Genomic DNA, 27,391 nt, shown 5'->3' with positions numbered 1-27,391 from the left:
CAGTTTACAATCTGAAGGAAAGATCTAGTTATCCTTTCATCTCCGATTTGGAAAACTTTGATGGGTTCACTTGGGTCCCATGTTCATTCTTTGGCCCAGCCACTGTATCCAGGGGGATATAGTACTTAATGGTGCCAGCCTGGACCCATGTCCACCAGGGCTAAAGTGTACCATGGCTGGCAGCTCCTGGAACTTCATGGTGGTGGCAGTACTGTTTTCAGGAAAAGGGGAAAGGAAAGCACGCAGTCAAAAAGCAAAGATGTCAATTACACTGTCCCCAGACCACCGTAATTTCTCTCTAGGGAGAGAGGGGTGTAAGTAGGAGGGTGACTTGTGAAAACAGGGATAGTGGATATTTGCCATCCTTTTTGACCAGGTAGCTCTCGAACCCCTGTGCTAAGTGTGAGGAAATGGTGTTAAAAAATGACATGAGTTTTGTCTACTGGGTATGATTCGAGAGGCAAAATATCCTGCTGGTAGGCTTTTCAGAATGATGACTAGAATGATGACTAGAAGCCATCTTGGAATAAGGTCTTGTCTCCTGAAAAAGAACCAAAACCCTTGTTGAGATGAAAGTATGTTTTGTTAGGGAGCAGAATTGATGAATTGATCATTCCCTTTGGATATTAAGACTAGAGGGTTTGAATAAGAGGTGGTAGAGTCCTCCAGCACTGAGCATCTGCTGGGGATGGCAGGTTCTGATCATCTGACGCTCTGGTCTCTAAAGGGGAAGACGACTGAGCAGGGCTTCTTGGGAGGGAAGCCAGGAAAGGACAAAGCCTTCTTCACAGTGTTGCCTGGGACTAGTACTGTTATGCCAGGAAAATGGATATTACACAGATATGTATAATTTAAAAGTAATATATGCTTATGTTATATAATATATATATTATACTTATAGAAATTTTGGAAAATAGAGAAAAGTATAAAGAAGAAAAGAACAAAATATCACCTATCAGAAATACCTCTAAACACATTAAAAAAATTATATTATTCAAGTATTGTTGATTTACAATGTTGTGTTAATTTCTGCTGTATAGCAGTGATTCAGTTATGCATATATATATGTATATATATACACACATTCTTTTTCATATTCTTTTCCATTATGGTTTATCACAGGATATTAAATATAGTTCCCTGTGCTATACAATAGGACCTTATTGTTTATCCATCCTATATGTAATAGTTTGTATCTGCTAATCCCAAACTCCCAACCCATTCCTCTCCAACCCCCTCCTCCCTCGGCAACCACAAGTCTATTCTCCGTGTCTGTGAATCTGTTTCTGTTCCTAGATAAGTTCGTTTTTATCATATTTTAGATTAATATGTGGTATTTGTCTTTCTGATTTACTTCACTTAGTGTGATAATCTCTAGGTCATCCATGTTGCTGCAAATGGCATTATTTCATTCTTTTTTATGGCTGAGTAGTGTTGCATTGTGTGTGTATATATGTATTTTGTCCAGATATATGCCCAGGAGTGGGATTGCTGGATCATATGGTAGCTCTATTTTTAGTTTTTTGAGGAACCTCCATACTGTTTTCCACAGTGGCTGCACCAGTTTACATTCCCACCAACAGTGTAGGAGGGCTCCCTTTTCTCCGCACCCTCTCCTGCATTTGTTGTTTGTAGACTTTTTAATGATGGCCATTCTGACTGACGTGAGGTGGCACCTCATTGTAGTTTTGATTTGCATTTCTCTAATATATAATTAACGATGTTGAGCGTCTTTTCATGTGCCTGTTGGCCACCTGTATAGACATCCTGACTTTATTTATTTATTTTAAAACTAAATTTATTTATTTTATTTATTTATTTTTGTTTGCATTGGATCTTCTTTGCTGCATGTGGGCTTTCTCTAGTTGCGGCGAGCAGGGGCTACTCTTTGTTGCGGTGCGTGGGCTTCTCATTGTGGTGGCTTCTCTTGTTGCGGAGCACGGGCTCTAGGCACATGGGCTTAGTAGTTGTGGCACATGGGCTTAGTTGCTTCGCGGCATGTGGGATCTTCCCGGACCAGGGCTCGAACCCACGTCCCCTGCACTGGCAGGCAGATTCTTAACCACTGTGCCACCAGGGAAGCCCCATCCTGACTTTAAAATTCATAAGATTTCCTAAGTAATTTTCAGATAAGAAGGAGTGACAGTGTTTCAGGTTGCTTTGAAAGTTAATCCTTGAAGTTTTCATTTGATAGAACTTGTGATAAATAAAAAGTTGACAATAATGAGTGGACTCTTGTCCTCCTTTTTGTCTTTTCCTTTCTTTCTGCCTCACTGCTACCTTTGTTTCAGATTTCTTCTCAGGGCACCATCTTTGCTCTCCCCTTCGGTTCTTTTTGGAGCATGTAGGATTGCTAGGAGTGGCTTAGTCATTTCTGTAGGTGGAACAAGGATTAACCCAGCTGTGTTATTCGTGGTAGCCAGAACTAAGTACTTTGATTAACACAAGTTAACTGAAGGGCTCTAAGTGTTTTGATAGATTCAGAAGTGCTTAGTTTTTCTAAAACTGGGTAATAACTTTATTGATATAGAAAAACACAAGTAGTTTTTGGTGGTTGAAAAGGGGTCTTTTAATGACCTTAAGATAAGGCTTGTGTAGTTTTTTAAAAAATTTATTTTACTGAAGTATAGTTGATTTACATGTCATGTTAATTTCTGCTGTACAGCAAAGTGATTCAGTTATACATATATATACATTTTTCATATTCTCTTCAATTACAATTTATTACAGGATATTAAATATAGTTCCCTGTGCTATACAGGACCTTGTTGTTTAAGGCTTGTGTAGTTTTTGAAAACATTTGAAAATTGAAGTTAAACTGCATGCAGGTAGTTCCAGCAATGCATATAGCACCATTGAAGTGACCACAGTTAGACATTTGAGCTGTGCACCCAGAGGCAGACAGCTATGTCACGACTGCCCCCTGGTGACAGAGATGAAAAGATGCTATAAACTGTAAAATGCTTCCTGATTTTAGGGGTGTTAAAATGTGAACAAAATGTGTGTTTTAGAATCAGTGCAATGTGGTAAATGAGATAGAAGGAAAACATCAGGCTTTTCTGGCTCTGAGTCTGTGAGAGTGGAGACAGTTAAAGCAAAATCTTTTAAGAGTAATCCTTGGAAAACTAAGGTGCTGTGACATTCTGTCTTTTTGTGGTGGTCCACATATCCTAGGCCAGTTTAAATGCCAGAGGAGCTGAATTCTGTGACCTGAGAATCTATATCAAAAACAGAATTCACTAGGTGCTCGGAATAGCAAAGTGAAGCTCTAGGCAGAATTAAGAATAGTGTTGCTCTAAGTACTAACAAAACAAAACAAAACACAGATATGTTTTCTTATCTCTTTTTCATCCCACCCTCCCCTGCCATGCTTTTTCCTGCTATCCCCTTAGTGGACGCTTATGTCGCCAAACTCTCCAAAGACCCTCACCCAAGCCTGGTCTTCTTTGCAGTGTCTTAGGTTTATTTTTCTTTAATACTTAACTTTTAAACAGCTTTATTAAGGTATAATTGATATACAGTAAGCCGCATTATTTAAAGCTTACAGTTTGATGAGTTTTGACATATGTATACACCCGTGAAACCGTCACCACAATCAAGACGATGAATGTGTCACTCTCAGAAGTTTCCTCTGCCCTTTGTCACTCTCTCGTCCTCCTTCTCTCCTATAACTATACACACCTCAGTAGGACACTCTGGAGAAAAGAGGAAAGCTGTTTGATTTAATTCATACTATCTTGTAAGGCTTTCCCTCCCAGAATAATTTTCATTTTAAAAGATTAGATGCATGTTACGATTTTCTTGGTTACCTTAAGGCAGATTTAGTCTTAAAAATATACCCTCTACCTTTTCAGAAAAAAAAAAAAATCCCCTTAGACATAGGAAAGTCCTGATTTGAAAATAATGTTGCGCTACTTGGAGGCTTGTTTGAAATCTGTATGAACTTATTTTCTCACCTAAAAAACAAATAGCTTTCTTCAACAGCTGAACATTTCAGTAGACAAGGAGTATATTAAGATGGAATTCTTGGGCAACAGTGAAGGTAAATATATTAAGGTACAATTTTATCGTCTGTTCTGATTATTTACCGTGGTTTGCTGAGAGTGGGTTGTGGATATTCCCCAGGTACCGAACCCAGCCGTTCTCAGGCTGGGTGAGGTTTGGTGTACCCCTCACCTCAAGCAGCCTCACTGGGTTGGTTACCCCAGCGGACTCTTCAATTATTGTAATTTCCTTTAGTCTGGAGCAATGTCAGGAAAACGGAAGATCATCTCTGATTCAGGATACTAACAAAGGGGGACTTTTAAATTGCTATATAAGGTGTTCAACTCTCTCCTATTTGTGGGCCTAAAAATAGCACCTTTAGCTAAGTTTTTTTGTGCTTATGATGGAAATCATTTCTAAAATAATGCTTTTTACCTGGTACAAATGAAGTTAGGAACTTTTCAAATTTCACATAGCATATAGGACAGTGCTAGTATTTATAGTAGGTGTAATAAGTGTGGTGGAGATGAGACAGTATTTGCAATGTATGAGATGCAGAGAAAAGTACTGCATTATTTCCTTAAGTAATTACTACTGAATTTAGAAAATGTATAATATACTGTGGGCTCAGGGATAGATTGATTTTTAAAAATGCCAGTTTCAATGATCTGAAAAATTAGCTGTTTTTCACAGGATATGTTAAATTTTTAAAAAAGTACCATATTTTGGATTAAGTGTTATATGTTTTTCTGATATTAAGTTAAGTGGAGACCTTATAATGAATTCATCTAATCGAATCATATTTTTTATCACAGGAGGTGGTGAGAAAGCCCGAGCACGTCACATATCAAGAGGAAAACTGTTACCAAGAGAAAGAGTTGACAATCTTATAGACCCAGGGTTGGTACATACCCGAGTGCTGGCTCAGGGTGTTCTCTATTCCATGGTGCTTTCTTAGACAGTTTTTTTTGTTTTTGTTTTGTTTTGTGTTTTTGCCATGCCATGTGGCTCGTAGGATCTTAGTTCCCCGACCAGGGATTGAACCCAGGCCCTCGGCAGTTACAGTGCAGAGTCCTAACCACTGGACCGCCAGGGAATTCCCATCTTAGATAGTTTTATAAATAAATGATTTTAAATTCTGGTTCTTATCGTAAGATTCAACAACAGATGTTTATTGCGAGGCTACTGTGTGTCAGGTGCTGTTCTAGGTGCTAGTGACACATCACTGAACAAAATAGACAAAGTTCCTTGCCCTACTGGAATTTACATTGTAGCAGGAGGAGATAGAAAATAAACGATAAGTGTCATAAATTATATAGTATGTTAGAAGGTGATAAATGTCATGGGAAAAAGAAAAGATAGACCAGAGTACGGGAGAGAAAGATGAAGGTCAAGTTGTAGTTTCAAATGAGGTGGTTAGAATAGGCCTCACTGAGGTGGTGACATTTGAGCAAAGATTGGAAGGAGTGAAGAGAGATGGGCTCTGAATATCTGGGGAGAGAGTGTTGTAGGCGGAGGGGAGTGTTCAGTGCGAAGGTTCTGCAGTGGGGACAGGTCACAGATGGTGATATGGAAGGGACTGGAAGGTGGTGGGGTGGCGGGAATACACAGGGGAGTAGCAGGAGATGGGTGATTTTGGTAAGGGTTTTGTAGGCCGGTGTAAGAGTTTGGGCTTTTACTCTGACAGAAATGGGGAGATTTTGTAGGACTTATCTGACTTAGGTTTTAAAAAGTTATTCTGGCTGTTGTCTTGTGAGTAGACTGTGGGCCTTGAGGGTGGAAGCACCAAGACCAGTTAGAGAGATGGCCTTCCCTGGTGGTGCAGTGGCTAAGACTCTGGGCTGCCAATGCAGGGGCCCGGTCAGGGAACTTAGATCCCACATGCTGCAGCTAAGACCCAGCGCAGCCAAATAAATAAATAAATAAATAAACAAATAAATAAATCATAAAAAAAAAAAAGACCAGTTAGAGAGAGAAATGAAGGCTCAAAAGTATTGTTTTGGGGGACATGCACACAGACGCCCAACCTGGAGACAAACACTGCTAACACCTAGTGTGTATCCTTCTATACTGTTTTTGTGCAAATGTGAATCACTTTTTTTTTTTTTTTAAGAAAAATGGAATCATACTAAATGTGGTGTTTTATAACTCCCTGCCCACCCCTGTCCCCCGTCCCCCCAGTGTATCCTGAACATTTAAGTGACAATAATACAGTGGTTAAGAGCCTGGTCCCTTATTACGGAGCTTATTAAAACCCAGCTCTGCCACTTACTAGTAGTTGTGTGACCTTAGACAACTGACCTAATCTCTGTGTTTCAGTTTCCTCATCAGTCAGTGGGGATCATAATAGGATCCATATCAGGAGGTAGTTCTGAGGAATGAATGAGTTAGTGTTTCTGAAGCTCCTAGGAGAGAGGCTGGCATGTGGTAGGTGCTACGTAAGTGTTAGGTGCTATTCTCTTTCTATATTAATAAACACATCTGTACAACATCTTTAAAAATAAGAACCTAGTGTTCCTTTGTATGGCTATACTGTATAAATCCCCAGGGTGGTCACACTAGGTTTTTTTTTTTCTTTTAAATTTATTTTATTTCTTTATTTTTGGCTGCATTGGGTCTTCATTGCTGCACGCGGGTTTTCTCTAGTTGCGGCGAGTGGGGGCTCCTCTTTGTTGCGGTGCGCGGGCTTCTCACTGCGGTGGCTTCTCTTGTTGCGGAGCACGGGCTCTAGGCACGCGGGCTTCAGTAGTTGTGGCGCACCGGCTTCAGTAATTGTGGCTTGTGAGCTCTAGAGCGCAGGCTCAGTAGTTGTGGCACACAGGTTTAGTGGCTCCGCGGCATGTGGGATCTTCCTGGACCAGGGCTTGAACCCGTGTCCCCTGCATTGGCAGTCGGATTCTTAGCCACTGCGCCACCAGGGAAGTCCCCTAGATTTTGTTTTTGACATTCTTTTTGTAGATTTTATGTCCAACACGCATATTTGAAACATTGCCCCATTAAAGAAGAAAATTTCCTTTTCCACGTGTTAACTGTTTAAATATGATTTTTTGAAAAACGACATTAATTCAAGCAACATCTTTTCTTCCGTTCAGGTCTCCATTCCTGGAATTATCCCAGTTTGCCGGTTACCAGTTGTATGGTGATGAGGAGGTCCCCGCCGGTGGCATTATTACAGGCATTGGGAGAGTGTCAGGGTGAGTATTCTGCCCACACTCAGCCATGTGGTTCAGGAAGCAGGCCGAAGAGGCAGGGGTGTCCAGCACTCACTGCTCTGCATGTGAGCATGTGAGTTTTATGCTCGTGATATTATTTAGGACTGAGGCTTCCTACCCAGACATGTGTTAGATTCATCTGTGGAGTGTGTGCATTTTAGCTGTTGAGATTCCATGGAGGCAAGGGCCAGGGCAAGACTGATTTTATCTTTCCACTAGAGCTGCTCTAGTGTTGGATAGTATGACTGAAAAAGAATTCACTCGTTTAAAAGGTCTAAAGTAGTACTTCATAGTAATTGAAATTGACCTTTCTTACATAATCATATGGTTGAATGTGGTCAGCACTCTTTCTCTGGCAGATGATAGATGTGCAAACTAGTTAAAACCAAAAAAGAATTTATTGACTCTCCTAACTGATGAGTCTGGGCCTAGCTGGGTCGAGGAGCACAAACGGTGTTACCAGGTCACAGGCTGGGTTTTGGTTTTGTTCCTAGGCAGGCCGAGCTGGCCACAGGCATCCCCAGCTTCTGCGCTCTAAGCTTAGCAGCTGCAGTGGGCTGAGAGCTCCTGAGGGTGAAGGCCTGGGACCAGAGCCCATTGTTGAGCCCACGGTGTGGACGCTGATTAGAAAGGCCTGGTCCTTGTGCTCACATCTGAAGATGGGCTTTGGGGTCAGTCCCGCTAGAACCTCAGGGATCAAAAATAGAGAAAGGGCAGTTTCTGAAAGAAAGTTTAGTTTTGTTGCCAAAATAATAGATGCTGGGTAGGCAAAACCAATAGATGTCTAATACAGTATTTTTGTGGACTAATTTTATTTCTCATTCTGTAACATGTCTGTGACCTTTTAAAAAGACAAGTAAAAGTGGTTATGTCTCTTGTCCAAGGTCGTATATATAGCAAGTGGCAGAGTCAGAATTTCAGCCTAGCTTTGTCTGACTTCATAGCCTGGGCTCTTTCCTGTACCAGAGCTTCTTAAGCTTTTCTAGTGCAGCATCCCCAGGACGGAGGAGTGACCATACTCTGGAGGTGTGGGGGGTATGGCCCAGCACCCGCCAAAGCCTAAATTCCTTTTGAAGTCTAGTTTGTTCAATGTTAAAGTCATTAGAAATGTACATCCCACTCTATAAAATGTTAATTATAATGTGGAAAAAGGCTTTATATATAACCTAGTGAATAAAATTGATGCTCAAAGGAGAGGAGCCACATACCCTAATAAAAGAAGTACAACACTACCTGAGGCTGTGTGCTCAGTTGCTGTTCTCTACTTCATTTTCAGCAAGGATTCAATAAGTTTCTTTTTAGAATTCTAGAGAATATAAAGTGAGGTAACAAAAACATCATAAATATAAAGATTAAATTTTGTAAAGACAACACTGTTCTTCTCTCCAGTTTCAAGTGAGCCTCTGATCTTCGGGTTTCATGGCAATACTAAGCAGGCTCCCTTACTGGCCCTCTTCATTCACTTCCCTGCTTCCTGCGTGTTACTTGTGAGCCATGGTACCTGACAGGCTGGTTTTGGTGAGAAAGGGCACCACTAATGACTCATTTTAGTATATGCTTTCAGACTACTATTTTAAAGTTTGTACCTATTGTTCCTTTAAGCAAGATAAGTGTTGTACTTTAAACTTCTTTTAGTTTTATAGAAAAGCATATGGCAGTGACATGAAGAAAATATGAAAAATAAATACTTTTGATGGATCAGTTTTCCTTTTTGAAAATTACCTTCCTAAAAGGAAATTTTAAAGGTTTACCATGTGGGATTTTCTCACCCTGAGACTTGGATTCCTTGTTGTTGTATTATCTTGTATTATCTTGTTAGGACCCCTTCCTTCAAAGAACCATTACAAAATGTGGCTTAGGTTGTTAGTTTTCCTCTACTAATATGGGGTGATGATTCTTTAAAAATCAAGTTAGAGTTTGTAAACTTATTAAAAGTGATTCATTTTATATAAATAAATATGTGAACAGTGATTAAAACTTTTATATAATAAGATTGTCTACTAATGGCTGTCCCTGGGGATATGTACTAGAAATTGCCAGGCTGTATTGGGAGTGTCTTGTAATGAGATGCAATTGGTCTTTACTTTGAAGAACTCTCTCATGTTCTCTTTCCGATGAAATTTCTGCCTTTCAGAGTAGAATGCATTATTGTTGCCAATGATGCCACTGTCAAAGGAGGTACCTACTACCCGGTGACTGTGAAGAAACACTTACGGGCACAAGAAATTGCAATGCAAAACAGGCTCCCCTGCATTTACTTGGGCAAGTCACGAGAATTGTAAAATAAACTGTTATTAGCTAGAAAAATAATAAGATTGTTTAGAAGACTATATATATATGACGTTATCAATGGATATTTTTAAAAAACTGTTGGCTTCTCTTATAATTACAAAAGAGATGCACATTCTTTGCTAAAAACTCTGGGAGAAAAAGTAAACAAGCACTACCCATAATAACATCACTGAGGAAGAATCCCTGACAGTATTTTGGGGTTTGCCATTTTTTCCTCTACATGAGTGGTGTTTTTTTCTTCTCTATATTGGGTGGGCCAAAAAGTTCCTTTGGTTTTTGAGTAAAAATAAAAGACATTTTTCATTTTCACCAAGAACTTTATTGAACAATGTATTCACCATTTTGTTCCACTATCTTCTGCCATTTTTCAGGCAACTTCATAATTCCATCTTCCCAAAACTTTTAATTTTTTTAAGCAAAAAACTGTTCCAGGTGCTTTTTACAGTCTTCCAGGGAATTGAAGTTTTTTCCATTAAAAGAATTTTATAAAAACCTAAATAAATGGAAATCCGAAGGTGCAGTGTCTGGTGAATATGGTGGATGAATCAGAACTTCCCAGCCAAGCTGTAACAGTTTTTGCCTGGTCATCAGAGAAGCATGGTGTCCTGCGTTATCCGGATGGAAGATTATACCTTTTCTGTTAACTAATTCGGGACGCTTTTCCTAGAGTGCTGCTTTCAGTTGGTCTAATTGGGAGCAGTACTTGTTGGAATTAATCGTTTGGTTTTCCAGAAGGAGCTCATAATAGAGGACTCCCTTCCAATCCCACCATATACACAAAATCACCTTCTTTGGATGAAGACCAGCCTTTGGTGTGGTTGGTGGTGGTTCATTTCCCTTGCCCCACGATCTCTTCCGTTCCACATTATTGTACGGTATCCACTTTTCATCGCCCATCACAATTTGTTTTAAAAATGGCATGTTTTCATTACGTTTACGTAGAGAATCGCATGTAGAAACACAGTCAAGAAGGTTTTTTTCACTTAACTTACGTGGAACCCAAACGTCAAAGCGATTCACATAACCAAGCTGGTGCAAATGATTTTCAACACTTAATTTGGATATTTTGAGTATGTCAGCTCTCTCCCGTGTGGTATAACACTGATTGTTCTCAATTAATGTCTCGATTTGATTGCTATCCACTTCAGCTGGTCTACCTGACCATGGACTGTCGTCCAGCAAGAAATCTCCAGCACGAAACTTCGCAAACCACTTTTGACACATTTGATCTGTTGCAGTGCCCTCTCCATACACTGCACAAATCTTTTTTTGCATTTCAGTTGCATTTTCACCTTTCTTGAAATAATAAAGCATAATATGCCGAAAATGTTGCCTTTTTTCTTCCATCTTCAGTATTAAAATGGCTACACAAAAATTCACCAATTTTGATAAGTTTTTTTTTAAAATGCACTGCTGATATGACAGCTGTCACAATACAATCTAACAAAATTGTTTCGAATGAAGTTAAAGTCAACTAAGCACTAGTTAGAACCATGTAGTGGAAAAAAACGAACGAACTTTTTGACCAACCCAATATTTTGTTTTTCTGTTCACCGTAATGGGTTCAAACCATGAAAAAATAATAGCTAATATATATGGGTCTCTTGAGTGCCAGGTACTAGGTTAAATGCTTGATTATGTACATAGTTTGAGCAGATGTAATTGAAAGAAATTTAATATTCAGTGAAAGTAAATTTATATTTGGAATGAAAGTACATTTAAATCTAAGGATATTTTTAAAAAGACGTAAAAGCAAGGCAGTTTAAAATTGGTACTTCCTGGATATTGGCTTAAATTGGTTTGTAAAAACACCAGTATATACTGTTCATTTTTATGGCTATTTGAACAGGTACTGATGAGATTTTTTTCTCCTATGAAAGTGAATTTACCTCGTTGATTCAGAGTGTGAACTGCATTGCACGTATAGAAAACAGCAAATGAGGCCCCACTGCTTGCAGGTGCTGTGCCCAACACTGTAGGGGATGCAGTGAAGAGTATTGTGTTGTCCCCGTCTTTAATGTATTAAATATCAGTAGAAGACTTAGTGGTTGCAGGCAAGAGTGATAGGTATAAGACTAGCTAACTTTTTGTAACGTTCACTCTGTGCACTCACAGTATGTGCTGAGCTGAGTGCTTCACATACACTATTTCATGTCATCCCAATAACAACCCTATGGGATAGCCACTGTTACCTTCATTTCACTGGTGGGGAGACCGAGGCAGTAGACTGGTTCGGAAACACACCTGTGATCACACAGCTGTGAAGTAATGAAGCTCTGTTTTGAACTCAGCTGACATTCTTATCCACCACTGTAATCTGCAGTAAAAAGAGTACCAGAGGCAATGTGCAATAAAATTATCACATGAATTCTGTAGATGATTTTCAGATTGTTTTAAAAGAGAGAAAGATCCAATCTTAGCTGAACTGGTTAAGGAGTTTTGGTGTTTCTGGGGCTAATCCTCAAGGGAGAGAATGTCCTAAACATTTCAAGTGGAATTCTGCACAGGGGTAGGAGAGCCTAATGTGTTTGAAGAAAACAGTACATTTTGGGGGCTGTGTTGAAAGATTGGAGAAAGAGGCTGTAGAAGAGTTTAGAAAGATAGGGCAAGTTTTTTGCGAATGTAATTAAGAACTGATGTTTGGGCTTCCCTGCTGGCGCAGTGGTTGAGAGTCCGCCTGCCGATGCAGGGGACACGGGTTCGTGCCCCGGTCCGGGAGGATCCCATATGCCGCGGAGCAGCTGGGCCCGTGAGCCATGGCCACTGGGCCTGCACGTCTGGAGCCTGTGCTCCGCAACGGGAGAGGCCACAGCAGTGAGAGGCCCACGTACTGCAAAAAAAAAAAGAACTGATGTTATCATTGAGATAAGTCTTCCTGTGTGTAGCACGTTTTGTTCATTGAGATGTACTTATTTCTCTTCAGTTGATTCGGGAGGAGCAAACTTACCTCGACAAGCAGAAGTATTTCCAGATCGAGATCACTTTGGCCGCATATTCTATAATCAGGCAGTTATGTCTTCTAAAAGTATTATACAGGTAATTTCTCATTAATGAGACGTATTGCTTTTTGCATCAAATGTCTTTGCTAACCAGGTAGTCTGAGATGACTTAAAACAGAATTTGTTTTTTTTTTTTTTTTTTTTGGCTGTGCCATGCAGCTTGCAGGATCTTAGTTCCCTGACCAGGGATTGAACCCAGGCCCTTGGCAGTGAAAACATGGAGTCCAAACCACTGGACCGCCAGGGAATTTCCAGAACAGAATCTAATACAGAATTTAGTCTTTTTCCACAGAAAGCATCATAAAGATATCTCCAGTCAGATTCATCTGCTAAATATGGGAATACTGTTATGCTATAATAAAGGTTATTTACCAAAGGAAAAGAGTTTTTAAAAAGAATGAACACTGAGTAAAGTTGCTTTTTTAGGACTATACTCTGGAGGAATTCTAGTATATGTATGAGGAGACATGTACAAGAAAGTTCCTTGTAGCATTGTTTGTTATAGCAAAAGATAAAGAACAAAGTAAATGCCCATTCATAGGAGAGTTATAATAGTTACTGGCTGTTAAAATGAATGAACTAGAATTGTGTGCGTCAACAGAAATAAGTCTCAAAAAATATGTTGGGTAAAAAAAAAAAGTGTAGAATAAATGTACAGCAAATTGCTATGTATGCAAGTGTTAAATATGTCAAATCTATTATGTATAAACAGGTACATGGGAATGATAGACTCAACTTTAGAACGGTGGTTACCTTTGAGGTGGGAGGGAGGAGGAGAATAAAGGCCAAGTAGGAGGTCTATAGAGGCTTCAACTGTATCTGAAATATTTTATTCCTTTAAAAAAATTCAGAAGTAAGTTTGACCAAATGTTAAGATTTATTAAGACTGGGTATTAGGTAAAGAATATTTATTTTACTATTCTAATCTTTTTTGTATGTTTGAAATACTTCATAATACTGCTGCAACTCCTTTGTTTTTGTTTTGTTATTGAATTTCTTAAGTTTGTAGTATTTTTATTAGTATTCTAATTAATTAGTCATCACTTGCAATTACTATCTCTCTTCTTTATAATCTACCAATACAATGTGTTGTTATTATTTATTATATATTTTACTGTTATGTGGCGACCTTGCGTATATCTATGCTTTGTTTATCTAAATAGAAACTTCAGCTTTGCTCACTTTTGCACAGATGGCCCTTGCATCCATTATCTGTTATGAGATTCTTATTGTGATCTTTTGTCTTATAGGGGAAATTAGCCCATTTAACCTGGTATTATAGTTTAGCTATACGAAACTTGTATTAGTTTCCTAGGGCTGCCGTAACAAATTACCACAAACAGAGTGGCTTAAAATAACAGAAATTTATTCTCTCAAGTTTCTGGAGGCTAGATGTCTGAAATCAAGGTGGTGGCAGGGCCGTGCTCCCTCAGAAGGCTCTAAGGAAGATTCCGTTCCTTGCCTCTTTGAGCTTCTGATGGCTCCAGGCGTTCCCTTGGCTTGCGGCTATGAGACTCCAGTCTCTGCCTTGGTCTTCCCATGGTCTTCTCCTCTGTGCCTTCTCTCCCTTACAAGGATACTTGTCAGTCGATTTAGGGCACCCCTGGGTAATCTAGAGTGATCTTATCTGAAGATGCTTAACTTAATTACATCTGCAAAGACCCATTTTTTTTCGAATAAGGTCACATTCACAGGTTCCGGAGATTTAGGTGTGGACAAATTTGGGGCGCAGGGGGGCACCATTCAACTCACTGTAGACCTCTGCCACCTTGCATGCTTAGTCTGTGCTCTGTCTTTCTCTTCATGTAGCTTTTGTGGGACTATATAAAACGTCAGCCAACATCTAACAGATATTTATGGAGAAGCTACTCTAAGCCAGGCCCTGTACTAGATGAATAAAACCAGGTAGGGTCTCTGCTCCTGTGGAACCTGAAGCTTGAAGTGCTTTAAGAACTAGGTCTTTTTAAAATTAAAAGTGTCCTTATAATTTTGAATAAGCAATATCTGCTTATGATAAAAAAATCTAAAATATCTAAGGGGCATTTGACTGAATGCCTTCAGTTTGCCTATTTAATTTTTGTTTCCTAAAAATTTTAACATCAGTATTTCTTAACTGAGCCACTTCTCAGCATTTATTTTTTCTATTTCACCCCAATAGGAAGTTTGTGGTTGAGGTTTGCCTTCTTATATTCTCATGAACCTCGTGGAATTAAAAAAAAAATCTAATTGTTATTGTATCCTAGTGTCCATGGTGCCTCTTCTCATCTTTTCCCCAATATATGAACTATAAACCTGATATCGCCACTGAAGCTATTGCTTCGTACTTTACTGAGAAAGTCATATGTGAGCACTGTTCTATTAAAAACAATACTGCTTACTCTGTCTTTTTTTTTAATCCCAGGAAGAATTGTCTCTCTTCTCCAAGACTAGACTTGTCATTTATAATCTTAATACTGATCCCTTATTTGTGCTTCATCATTAATCCTTTCTCTCTTTTGCTTTAATATTTCACATCCACTTAATTTTTTTTCTCACAGCCAATAATCATGTTGACTTCCTCTTTTTTTTTTTTAAAGGAAAAAGTAGCAAAAAATGATGCACAAAGAAAAGGACCTTTTCTAGCTTCTGCTGTTTTTGAAGCTTCTCTCCCTCCCTGGATTACCAGACTTCTTAAGGATTGGCCCAGCATCTTTGTTCCTGACCACTCACTTTCCTAAAAACCTCGCTGCCCTCGGAGGGTGCCGCTAACCTTAACCTCCTAGAGATTCTCACGCTGTACAACCTGTTGGTTTTGTTATTGTTCCCTTTCTTAAAATTCTCCTTAGGCTTCGTGCCACTGGTTTCCTTCTTCTCCCACTCTCTTCATTTAATCCTCCCAACCCCATTCAAGAACTTGTCCTTAGTAGTTTAATAAAATCTAATGACATACCTGTCACTTCCATGATCATTCTCTGGTCCTGGCCTCCCTCTACCTCCACCTACCCTTGGGGTTCTGTTGTTTGGTTAGATTTCCTTCTGGTACCAGAGGCTCAGAGTAGACATTCCGTATTTAGCTGCCCCTGCTGATTTGTTCCTTCACCCATGTTTCTGTGTGCTGTTGATGGTACTTCCTTCTTGCTCTTTTCTCTAGGATTGAAACTTTGATGTCATCATTGACTCTTCTCTGATTTTTCCCCTACTTAATCCTTTTAGGTCAGAAATATATATCTTCCTTATTTTTGTACCCCTGGGAGCTCCTTTGATGCTGGGCAGGTAATCAATACATAGTAAACCTTTGATGAATCAAGTCATGTTGGTTTTTACCTTTGGATTGGTCCTCTCCACTCCATTCCTACTGCCATCACCATAGTTAGTTCAGGCATTTTCTGTCTGTTGTACACATTACTATAAGGTTATTCTTTATCTAGTTCCCTTGTTCCAGACCAAACTTCACAGCCTGATACTTAAGACCTCGTGTGATCTGGTTCCAACCTAACTTTCTAGCCTTACTGATCATGCACTGTAAACTGCCGTCAGTCTGAAGCGCTTGCTATTTTTCATGTGCATTGTGACCTTTAAGAGTTTCTGCTCAGGTCCATGCCGGACTCTCTTTCCCCCAGTCCTTCCATATGGGTTGATCTGAGTCTCCAACCCATTTTCCAAGGTGCATCTCAGATGCCACCTTTTCCAGGAAAGCTTCCCAGAATCCCTTACCGGAAGTGATCTTCCCCCCCCCAACTCCCATAATTCTTGAGCTATACCTTACTAATGGCATTTATCCCTTTTATCTAGACATATCCTGACTAATTTCCTTTACTAGACTCTATGCCACTTGAGATTAGAGACAATATTGGATTGTTTATATCCCAACGCATTTACTTACCTACTTAATAATTTATTATTTGAGTGAAACTCCTTAATAACCATTAAAGTGATACCTAACATACTGAGTAGTTCTATTTCCTATATTTTAATGTATGTTTATTATTATTACCGTCATCATCATTATTTTTGGCTGCGCCGCATGGCTTGCAGGATCTTAGTTCCCTGAGCAGAGATTCAACCCAGGCCATGGCAGTAAAAGTGCCGAGTCCTAACCACTGGACGGCCAGGGAATTTCCAACATATTTTATTATTTATTTAAGACTTTGGTTTAGGTGGACTGTTAGCAATTTTTTGTATTTCCTACATAAAGCAATAACTGTTGTAACTGCAGTTATGTTACGTGTGCATTTTGATAGTGAGCACTAGCTTCCCTTACTTGTTCAATCACTATTCCTCCCCAAGGTCGGTTTTTATTTAATGTTATTAACCTTGCCCTTTGTAAGTCCATTTATCCACTGATTTCTAAGAAGTATGTCTCTTGACAACCATATCTCTGTTTTTTCCTATATTTTTGCGGCTGTGAAGATGTGGCCAGATTCCTACAGACCTCCCAGTTTCAACAATTTTGTTTTTGCACTTGAGAAAAAACAGTTAATTAGGTAGTTACCTTTGTATTCTCTTCTGTGTCATTTTTCCTTACTTTCTGGTAGGTTTTAGGACCCTGGTTTGTTTTGAAGTTTAAAGACTTGGCGTATTGGTGTCCAGTGGTCTTTCTCTGAGCCTCGTGTCCTGAGGATACCTTCTCTGGTCCTTCTCCAAATCCATGGCTGATGCTGTGATGATCTTGGGGCTGTGCTGCTTTTGTTTTCCTGATGTGGTTCCCATGTTGCTGGCTTTTTAAATGTGAGACTTATAGTTCTCTTCAGAAGTGGGATCTTGGTGTTTGTTTTCTTCAAGTCTTACGTTACCATTAATTTTTATAGTCTAGTGAGAGTCTAGTCTAGCCTGGTTTTGCTCTGATGCATTAATTCTCTTCCTCATTTTACTGTGATCCTTACCACACCAGCAGCAAATGTTTTATTTTTTATTAACGGTTTATTTCTTCTGAAATAGCTGTTATTCACCTAGCTATGCTTAGTTGCAGCTCCTCAGGCCTTTCCCCCTATTTTCTTCTTTGCACTTCTGCCTGTTTGTTCTTCTTTTTGGAGATGTGCCTAAAATTATTCTCAAGTGTCCCTCCCTTCCTCTTTTCTTAACTTTTCCCTCTTCCCTCCTTGGCTTAGCTCATTATTTTTTTTTTATTTTTTATTTTTTTTTTTAGCTCATTATTTTTGAAATTTATTTTCTTTGCTTCAGACCTCGGTAATTGTTTTGAGGGTCCTAGTTAGGATAAACACTGTATATTATTATTATTATTATTATTATTTTTTTTTTTTGCGGTACGCGGGCCTCTCACTGTTGTGGCCTCTCCCGTTGCGGAGCACAGGCTCCGGACGCACAGGCTCAGCGGCCATGGCTCACGGGCCCAGCCGCTCCATGGCATGTGGGATCTTCCCGTACCGGGGCACGAACCCGTGTCCCCTAAATTGGCAGGCGGACCCTCAACCACTGTGCCACCGGGGAAGCCGTATTATTATTATTTTTTAAATGCATTTCAACCTGTTCATGAAGCCAGATAGGGTCAGGGGTAGAAGAAACCACTCTGTTTTTTATTTTGTTTTGAGGCTCTCTGATAAAAAGATTGAGGAAGAAACAGAATGTTCTGGGTGAGATGGACTTTTTTTTTTTGCGGTATGTGGGCCTCTCACTGTTGTGGCGTCTCCCGTTGCGGAGCACAGGCTCCGGACGCGCAGGCTCAGCGGCCATGGCTCACGGGCCCAGCCGCTCCGTGGCATGTGGGATCTTCCTGGACCGGGGCACGAACCCGTGTCCCCTGCATCGGCAGGCGGACTCTCAACCACTGCGCCACCAGGGAAGCCCCAAGATGGACTTTTTGTTCTCTGTGTACACTTCATCCTATCCAGTGAGCACGGATAAGCATGCACGTTCTAGGATCAGCAGTGTGATCGTTGGTATAGTTGATAATGTTCTTAAATTCTGGACAGCCATTGAGTAGATATGTGTGTATTATGGCTTTTATTTTTTAATGGTGACTCTTTAGGTAGACGAAGAAAAAAGTGATACAGGCAGTATTTGCTTTCTACAGTACTTTGAATGGAAAAAGAAGAAAGATGAGAGATTTAAAAAGCATATTATAATTTTAATGGCTTTTCCACCAAGCAACTGGAAATCTCCCTCCCCAAGTTCTATTACATTTATCACAGAGAGCCTTTGAACTAGATAGTCTTTGGCAATTTTTCAGTGGAAAGATGGAGGTCTAAAGTTCACACACTTCTCAGAATTGGGTATAAAACCTCTTGACTCCCTCTCAGACACCCCTTCCATAGGGCAGGCTGCTGACCTACAATATGTAATTTGTTTTTGGTGTGACGAGAACCAGTCTCTACTTGTGCAGGCAAGACCTGGAGGGTAATGAACTTTTGTCCAAAGTTTTTCCAGACTATTACCTCTGTTTTGTAGCCTCTCGTTTCCTTTCACTTCCAGCTTTTGCAGTGCCGTCTGTGTCAGTGATGACAAAGATTGTTACTGTCAGTTACACATCATTCTTAGCCTCCTTGCTGTTTTCTTGCTCTGAATTCAAGTTTTTGAGTTGCCATGGGCCTCCTGACCCTGCAAGAGGGATCTCTTGGCTTGTCCTTGTCACAGAGCAGGCCCTCTTCTCTGGTGACAGGGTGGATGGTGGCCTCTCAGTGGAACTCGTGGGAGCTGTCTTTTGTTCTGATGCAGATGAGGGGCACAGTCATGTCTCTCCTGACATAGTGCCTGGGATTTGCCCACACAGCCACACCTGTACTCTGAGCATGGTCAGAACAGCTTGTGGTCACGCAGCTTCCTTATGTCCCTTTAGTAGAAGAAAGCAGCAGAATTATCTTTCTGGGGTTCTGAATCATTTGTCCAGTGTGGCGCAGTGTAAGGTCTTGATTGTACTACAGACAAATGCTTTGGGATGTGGAAAGTCATCGGTGCTGTTTGGGCCCTGGGGTCCCCATGCTCTGTGAGAAGCAGCAGTAGACACAGTGGCGGAGCTCTTGGTGCCCATTCACTCTATTTTGCGAGTGAAGGGCTCAGAATTAAATGCAAAAGAGGAGATTGTGTGACAGTGGTGACTTAACTGTGTTCTTTTATTTCTATTGAGCAATATATATATTTTATAAATTTATTTATTTTTGGCTTCATTGGGTCTTCGTTGCTGTGCACAGGCTTTCTCTAGTTGCAGTGAGCGGGGGCTTCTCATTGCGGTGGCTTCTCCTGTTGCGGAGCACGGGCTCTAGGTGCACGGGCTTCAGTAGTTGTGGCACTCAGGCTCAGTAGTTGTGGCTCACGGGCTCTAGAGTGCAGGCTCAGTAGTTGTGACGCACGGGCTTAGTTGCTCCGCGGCATGTGAGAGCTTCCTGGACCAAGGCTCAAACCCATGTCCCCTGCATTGGCAGGCAGATTCTTAACCATTGCGCCACCAGGGAAATCCTTGCTTTAGCAGTAGTAAGTTTTGTGTCTGTTAGATACTTGGAACTAGAATAGCCTCTCTTTCTCATTGATGAAAAATTTGAGAATTTTGATTCCTGTATACTTAGTAACTCTAGCTCTTGTATTTTTTTTTAATTTTATAAGTTTTATTGAGGTGTAATTTATTGAGCTATAATTCACATACCATAAAATTTACTCATTTAATAGGTATAATTCAATGGTTTTTAGGGTACTTACAGGGTTGAATCAATTTTAGAACACTTTTATCACCCCAGAAGGAAATGCCATGCCCACTGGCAGTTAATCTCGTTCTCACCCAGTCCCTCCAGCCCCTGGTAACCTATGGATTGCCTATTCTGGACATTTCATATAAATGGAATTGCACTAAGTGGGCTTTTGGGCCTGGTTTCTTTCACTTAGCATAATGGCTTCAGGGTTTATCCATGTCTTCCTCTTGGTTTTTCATCATTCTCTGGGATGGTACAGAATGCTAATGCTGGTCGGTCTCCCATCTCTGGACTAGAGGAATAGTTCACAGATACATTAAAGAGCAACAACAACAAAGCACTTCAGAGACTATCCTAGGTCTTCAGATGGGCCTCAATTGTAGTCACTTAAGGGAGATGGTTTTTGATCCCTGTATTAGTTCTCTATTACTGCAGAACAAATTACCCCCAGACATAACAGTTTAAAACAACAACATTTATTATCTCACAGTTTCTGTGGGTTAGGGGTCTGGGCACAGCTTAGCTGGATCATGTGACTGACTGTAGTCCTCTCAAGGCTCCGCCGCCTACCTCATTCATGTGGCTGTTGGTAGGATTCAGTTCTTTGCAGAAACCCCTCAGTTCCTTATGAGCTGTTGTGGGTTCTTTCTTTTGTGGGCCTCTCCGTACAGCATGTCACAGCATGTCAGCTAGCTGCATCAGAGTGAGCAAGCAGGTGGGCGAGAAAGAGGGCCAGCAAGACAGAAGACACGGTCCCTCACACCCTGAGCACAGCAGTGACGTCCCATCACTTGCCATATTCCATTCATTAGCAGCATGTCACCAGATCCACCGCACGCTCAAGGGGACGTGATCATACAGGAAGTGAATACCAAGAGTCTAGTATGACAGGGGGCGGGGGGGGGTGTTTTAGAAACTGCCTACCACAGTCTCCTACTCTGTTACTGAGCAAAAGTCTTCTGTATATGTTTGTGATGCCTCACCTGGTGTCTGAGAAGTGGATTGTTGATTTCCTTGACTGCGGAGATTCTGTGGCGAAAAGGCATCTGAAGTGTTCTTAGGAATATGGTAAAATTCGTTTTGTGAGAGAGCATTTGTGATAGTTAAAAAGGGGCTTGGAGGTCTCAAGCCATACGTTTTAAAGACAAGATAGGGGAGAATGCAAAGTGAGTTGGGTATTCTCTTCCCCACCCGTGCCCTCACCCCCAGTCTAGGTTCAGAGATGGGGGAAGATCAGCCAGCAAGACAGAGAAGAATCAAAGGAGGTGGGACTGGGGTTTAAATGGGTCCCTGATGTGGAGCCCGGCAGCACTGCCCCTTGGGGTTGCGGGGTACAGAGGGGCTGCAGCATGATCGAAACCCTGACTGCCCATCTCAGACGGACATTGGAAGATCTGAGGGCTGGAGAGACTGTTGTTTGCCTTGTGTGCTAATAATTTGTCAGCTAGTCTCTTGAGAGACTTTTCTGCTAAATTGGTACATCTTTTCTCTCCACCCTGAGATGACAGGATGACATTTAGTTTCATTTCCCTCATTTTTGTCTTGTGACATTTTGACAGGATAATTCGTCTTTGTTTGCTCCATCCCCACCCCCCAACCCCCAGTCCTCGGTCTTGGGACACCACTTGCTGGCAGTTGCTCTTCTTTTCTCTCCTTTTGCTCAATAGTTGTTTTCATGGAACCCTGCTGTGCCTCTTTAGTTCTTTAGAGCTTACTTTTGAAAATTGTCCCCTTTCATATTCTCACATCATTGTGACTCTTCTCTAGTTCCTTGACTTCTTTTTTTGATAGTGGATTCTAGTGTTCTAGTGCAGAGAACAGGGTGATAAGGTGAAATTGTGTCCTTAGCTTCTGATATAAACTTAAAGAAAAACCCATAAAATATTTCAGACTTGAAGAAAGTACAGAGAATAATAGACCAGAACACTCATGTACCCTCCACTTGGATTTATGAAGTACTAACCTTTCCTGTGTTACTTTTTGCCCCAGATTTTTAAAGAATTTATTTATCCACAGTATCCCTTTCAAAATATTGTATTGACGGACATGTTGGCTATTTGCATATTTTGCTATTATGAACACTGCTATGATGAATGTTTCCTTGTGCTTGTGGGCAAGAGTTTTTCTAGCCATAGATATCTTCAAAACAGACTTCTGTGGGGAGGTGGGGTGTGGGTGGAGGGAGAGAAATAGGTGAGGGGGATTAAGAGGTGCAGATCTCCAGTTGTAAATGAGTCGTGGGTATGAAATGTACAGTGGGGGGGAATATAGTCAGTAATTATGTAATATCTTTACGTGGCGACATACTGTAACTAGACTTATTGTGGTGATCATTTTGAAATGTATAGAAATATCAAATCCCTCTGTTGTATTACAGTAACTAACATAGTGCTGTAGGTTGATTATACTTCAAAACCAACCAAACAAACAAGCCCATAAAAAAAGAGATCAGATTTGTAGTTACCAGAGACGAGGGATGGGGGGAAGGGGAATTGGATGAAGGAGGTCGAAAGGTACAAACTTCCAGTTTTAAGATAAATAAGTAATGTGATGTAATATGCAATATGAATAATATAATGAACACTGCTCTATGTTATATATGAAAGTTGTTAAGAGTAGATCCTAAGGGGTTTTTTCATCATAAGAAAAACATTTTTCTTCTATTTTAAAAATTTTGGGGACTTCCCTGGCGGTCCAGTGGTTAGGCTCCGCTTTTTTTATTTTTTAATTTGCCACATGGCATGCGGGATATTAGTTCCTCCACCAGGGACTGAACCCGAGCCCCCTGAAGTGCAAGTGCAGAGTCCTGACCACTGGACCGCCAGCAACGTCCCTGATGGACATTTTCTAAAACTTACTAAGAATCATTTCATGCTATATGTAAGTCAAATCATTATGCTATATACTTTAAACTGATACAGTGCTGTATGTCAATTATATTCCAATAAAACTGAAAGAAAAAAAACGGGGTGATTGATAAGCAAAACCATAAGTGGCAAACACTTCTGTAGTATGTTGACAAATGTTACAGCCATTTTTCATAATGTTACATGAAATAGGGGAAAATGCCTTTTGTGACAGCCATTTAGATGGAAAAATGTTAACTCATGCTGCCTTTCACTTTTGGATTAATACTAGTGTGGCTTTTTTTTTTTTTTTTTTTCCAGAACAGATACTTGTATGACTAGAAGGAAAACTGATGGCATATTGGAATTAGCAAAACCTACTTTCATGTGATAATTTAAGAAAATATTCACCACATACTTCTCTTATTTTTCTCTGTGATATTGTTTATTCCTGTCTAGGGGTAATCAGCAAAACCCATATTTATTACGTGTCATACTAATCTCTAAGCAAGAATTTTTTTAAAGCTTTTATCATGGAAAATTTCAAACACACACAAAAGTAGAGAACATAGTACTGTGAACCCTCAGGTATACATCACCCAGCTTCAACACAATGGACTTTCTTTTCAGCAAGATTTTCGATTGTGACGCTAACATTAGTTTTATATTTAGAAGGTCTTATGTTCAGGATGACACAAAATTAACATTACTCATTTGGAGAATTATTTCAGTATTCCTTTGAGGTAAGTGGCAGTTGTTTAGAGGACTTATTATTACTGTTATTATTATTAGATTTAAAAGTTGTCCTTTTAATATAATTTTGCCAATTTATGGATGGATTGTGAGTTTCTTCTCTCCATTAGTTGCTCAGGGTAAAGGTCTGTTTGGCCAGTCTTCTCTTTAACAGGGAGATTGTCCACAAGCTTTGTAAAGTGTGACATAAGTCCTTCAAAATGCTTTGATACAAAAGTTAGGAAACCATTCTAAACACTTAGAGGACTCCATTTTAAAAATGAAACACAGGGAATTCCCTGGTGGCCTAGTGGTTAGGATTCTGGGCTTTCACTGCCGTGGCCCTGGTTCAATCCGTGGTCAGGAACTGAGATCCCACAAGCCGCATGGCACAGCCAAAGGGAAAGAGAGAAACACGGGTACAAGCTAGTAATATCCCCTGGTACTGCAGTGTTTGTGGAACTGTAGATCCAGGGACTGTGTAAATTCACTGTCTGAGCTGTACTGCATGAGTTTCTTGTGTGCTTGGATTCCAGATAGCAGTGGTCATGGGCTCCTGTACAGCAGGAGGAGCTTACGTGCCTGCGATGGCTGATGAAAACATCATCGTACGCAAGCAGGGTACCATTTTCTTGGGAGGACCTCCCTTGGTAAGAAGCTAGTTGTTTGTTTGTTTCTTTTTGGTAAGAACATAGTCTTGTTTGCTTACTTGCTTGATTGATTGAAGTAAAACATGCATAATATAAAATTTACCATTCTAACCATTTTTAAGTATACAGTGCTCTGGCATTAAGTATATTCACTTTGTTGTGCAACTCTCACCACCATCCATCTCCAGAATGTTCTTATCTTCCCAAACTGAAACTCTGTCCCCATTAAACACTAACTCCCTATTCCCCACCTCCTTCACTGCCCCAACAACCATGATTCTACTTTGTCTATGAATTTGGCTACTCTAGGAACCTCATTTAAGTGGGATCATATAATATCTGTCCTTTTGTGTTTGGCATATTTCACTTAGCAAAATGTCCTCAAGATTTATCCATGTTGTAACATGTTTCAGAATTTCCTTCCTCTTTGAGGCTGAATAATACTCCAATGTATGTACATACCATATTTTGTCTACTTATCCATCAGTGGACTTTTGGGTTGCTTCCACTTTGAGGCTATTTGGAATAATGCTGCTGTGACCATGAGTATACAAATACCTGTGTGAGTCCCTGCTTTCACTTCTTTTGGGTATATGCTCAGAAGTGGAATTGCTGAATCATGTGGTAATTCTATGTTTAAATTTTGGAGGAATCACTTCCTTCCTCTTTATGGCTGAATAATATTTCATTGTATGGATAGGCTGCATTGTGTTTATCCATTTATCGGTTGATGGACATTTGGATTGTTTCCACTTTTTGGATATTATGAATAATGCTCCTATGAACATTCATGTATAAGTTTTTATATGGGTATGTTTTCATCTCTATTGGATATAAACCTACAAGTACAATTTCTGGGTCATATGGTAGCTCTAAGGTTAACATTTTGAGGAACAGCCAAACTGTCCAGAGCATATTTTACATTCTTGCCAGCAGTGTGTGAGGGTTCTGATTTCTCTACATTCTCTCCAGCACTTGTTCTTGTGTGTCTGTTTGACGGTAGCCATCATAGTGGGTGTGACATGGTACCTCACTGTGGTTTTGATTTTCATTTCCCTAATGGCTAATGATACTGAGCATCTTTCATGTGCTTGTTGGCTATTTGTGTATCTTCTGTGGAGAACTGTCTATTCAGATCCTTTGCCCATTTTGTAATTGGGCTCTTGTCTTTTTATTGAGTTGTAAGAATTCTTCATGTGTTCTGGATACAAGTCTCTTATCAGATGTATGATTTGCAAATATTTTCTTCTATGGGTTGTCTTTTCACCCTCTTGATGGTATTTTCTTTTGAAGCATAAACATTTTAAATTTTGATGAAGTCCAATTTTTATATTTTTTTCTTTTTTTTTTTTGCTTGTGCTTTTGGTGTCTTATCTGTGAAGGTATTGCCTATTCCAAGGTTGCAAAGATTTAATCCTTTGTTTTCTTCTAAGAGTTTTACAATTTTAACTCTTACGTTTGGGTCTGTGATCCATTTTGAGTTGTTTTTTGGTGCGGTTTCAGGAACGGGTTCGACAGTTTTCTGTACGTGGACATGCAGTTGTCTCAGCATCATGTGTTGAAAGGACTGTCCTTTCCCCCTTGAATGGTGCTGGCTGAGGAAAAATACTTTTACTTATCTTTTCTTCTACTCAAGGTCAATAACAAACCAATACATTGTTAAGTGAAAACAGCAAGGTGCTTACACATAGTGTGTTAACTTTTGCGTAAAGTGGAGGGGGGGAATTATACATTTGTAAGCTTGTATATGCATAAAGAAACTGAAAAAGATAGAGTAAATGTTGTTTAAAAGCAGAGGAGATGAAGCTGGATGGGAGAGAGACCTTTGACTTTCCGAGTCTTGTGAAAACATCTTTTCAAAAGGTTAAGGCCCCCCCAACCAAGAAAAAAGAGTTAGAATAGCTATGAGTGGTGCTCTAAATTTTTAATACTAGCAAGCTTTATGGATCACTGGTAGGGCAGCTACATGATTTGCAGACCCCAGTGCAAAATGAAAATATGGAACCCTTTGTTCAAAAAGGAGAAAACTACTGTAAAAGATACTAAAATATGAAACATGTTCCCTTCTTCTGTGGTCTGTCTACCAGTCATGGTGTTTTTATTTGTTATTTAATGACAGGCCCCACCCCACCCCTGCCCCCGCCCCCGCCAGGCATCTCTACTTCCCATGGGCCCACCATGTCCCCAAGGAGGTGCTGCCTCCATGTGAGAACGTGCTTGGTACCCAGATGGGGAACGAGCAAAAGCCTAGCCCTTAGCATCCCCCCCCAGCCCCCCTCCCCCAACACGCAGAGTGGCCTGTTGGAGAGCACACCTCAGCAGCACACCTCAGCACTGCCAGCCCAGGACAGTGATGGGGCTGCCATGCTCTTCCCTGAGACACCATGGGGGGCACACCTGACCTCTGATCCTCCCTACAGCTGTGTCAGGCCCCCACTGGGGGCGGGTGTACCAGGTGCTAGGCAGGGGTGGGGAGGAGAAGGTAGGGCAGGACCCAGGGCCCAGGCACCAGTCAGCAGGGAAGCAGGGAGCCAAGAACCCATCCCAGGGAGATGGGGGGAGGCAGACTGCACAAGATCTGAGGCTCTAAACCTCAACACACATGCTCCGTTGTCCCATCAGACTTCACTTACAGAACACAGATTCAAAGATAAAGTTAGTTAGACTTTCACTAGGGTGACCACTGAGCATTAAACTCCAAGCACAGGGCCCTTCTGAGAGTGGGACCCTGTGCAACTTCACGGGCCACCTGCCCGTGATGCAGGCACTGAGGACTGGATTATGTCGTCCTCCGCTCTTCCTCATCTCTCCTCTGGACGCCTCCATTGTGATTTTCAGGAAAGCAGTTGTCACCCTGCTTTGCTTATGTCACAACATGATCCTAGACTTCGGAGTGATAAAGAGAGGCTGGGGGAAGACACAGGTAATTTCTACTGGTTACAACAAAACATCCCATTACGTAAGTAAAATCCAAGAATATTAAATAGGTAAAAAGAATAATGTCAAGGAACTTCTAAAGCTATAATAAACCTACAAGTGGAGTAATTCAGCCATAAAAAG

At 40.5% G+C, this 27,391-nt stretch overlaps 1 protein-coding gene and 1 non-coding gene across 4 annotated transcripts in view; one reads left to right on the top strand and one right to left on the bottom strand.

Annotated features, from left to right (window-relative positions):
* MCCC2 (methylcrotonyl-CoA carboxylase subunit 2) overlaps positions 1–27,391 on the top strand; it is a 64,260-nt gene that overhangs the window by 6,307 nt on the left and 30,562 nt on the right. The window contains exons 2-7 of one of the 3 annotated variants that reach the window (XM_033429981.2): positions 3,985–4,042; positions 4,800–4,884; positions 7,077–7,178; positions 9,331–9,458; positions 12,412–12,524; positions 24,218–24,331. In XM_033429981.2, the coding sequence (XP_033285872.1) occupies positions 4,018–4,042; positions 4,800–4,884; positions 7,077–7,178; positions 9,331–9,458; positions 12,412–12,524; positions 24,218–24,331 (567 nt within the window). In that variant the 5' untranslated portion in view covers positions 3,985–4,017. Of the gene's footprint in view, positions 1–3,971; positions 4,043–4,799; positions 4,885–7,076; positions 7,179–9,330; positions 9,459–12,411; positions 12,525–24,217; positions 24,332–27,391 lie in introns of all 3 variants that reach the window. The other 2 variants (XM_033429980.2, XM_012533393.2) reach the window with 2 other exon arrangements.
* Positions 5,008–5,080, bottom strand: TRNAY-GUA (transfer RNA tyrosine (anticodon GUA)). The gene has a single exon. It is a non-coding gene; the product is annotated as a tRNA-Tyr (tRNA).

The sequence above is a fragment of the Orcinus orca genome, chromosome 3 (assembly GCF_937001465.1).
Source record: "Orcinus orca chromosome 3, mOrcOrc1.1, whole genome shotgun sequence".
NCBI lineage: Eukaryota > Metazoa > Chordata > Mammalia > Artiodactyla > Delphinidae > Orcinus > Orcinus orca.
This window is presented reverse-complemented; position numbering and strand designations above follow the sequence as displayed.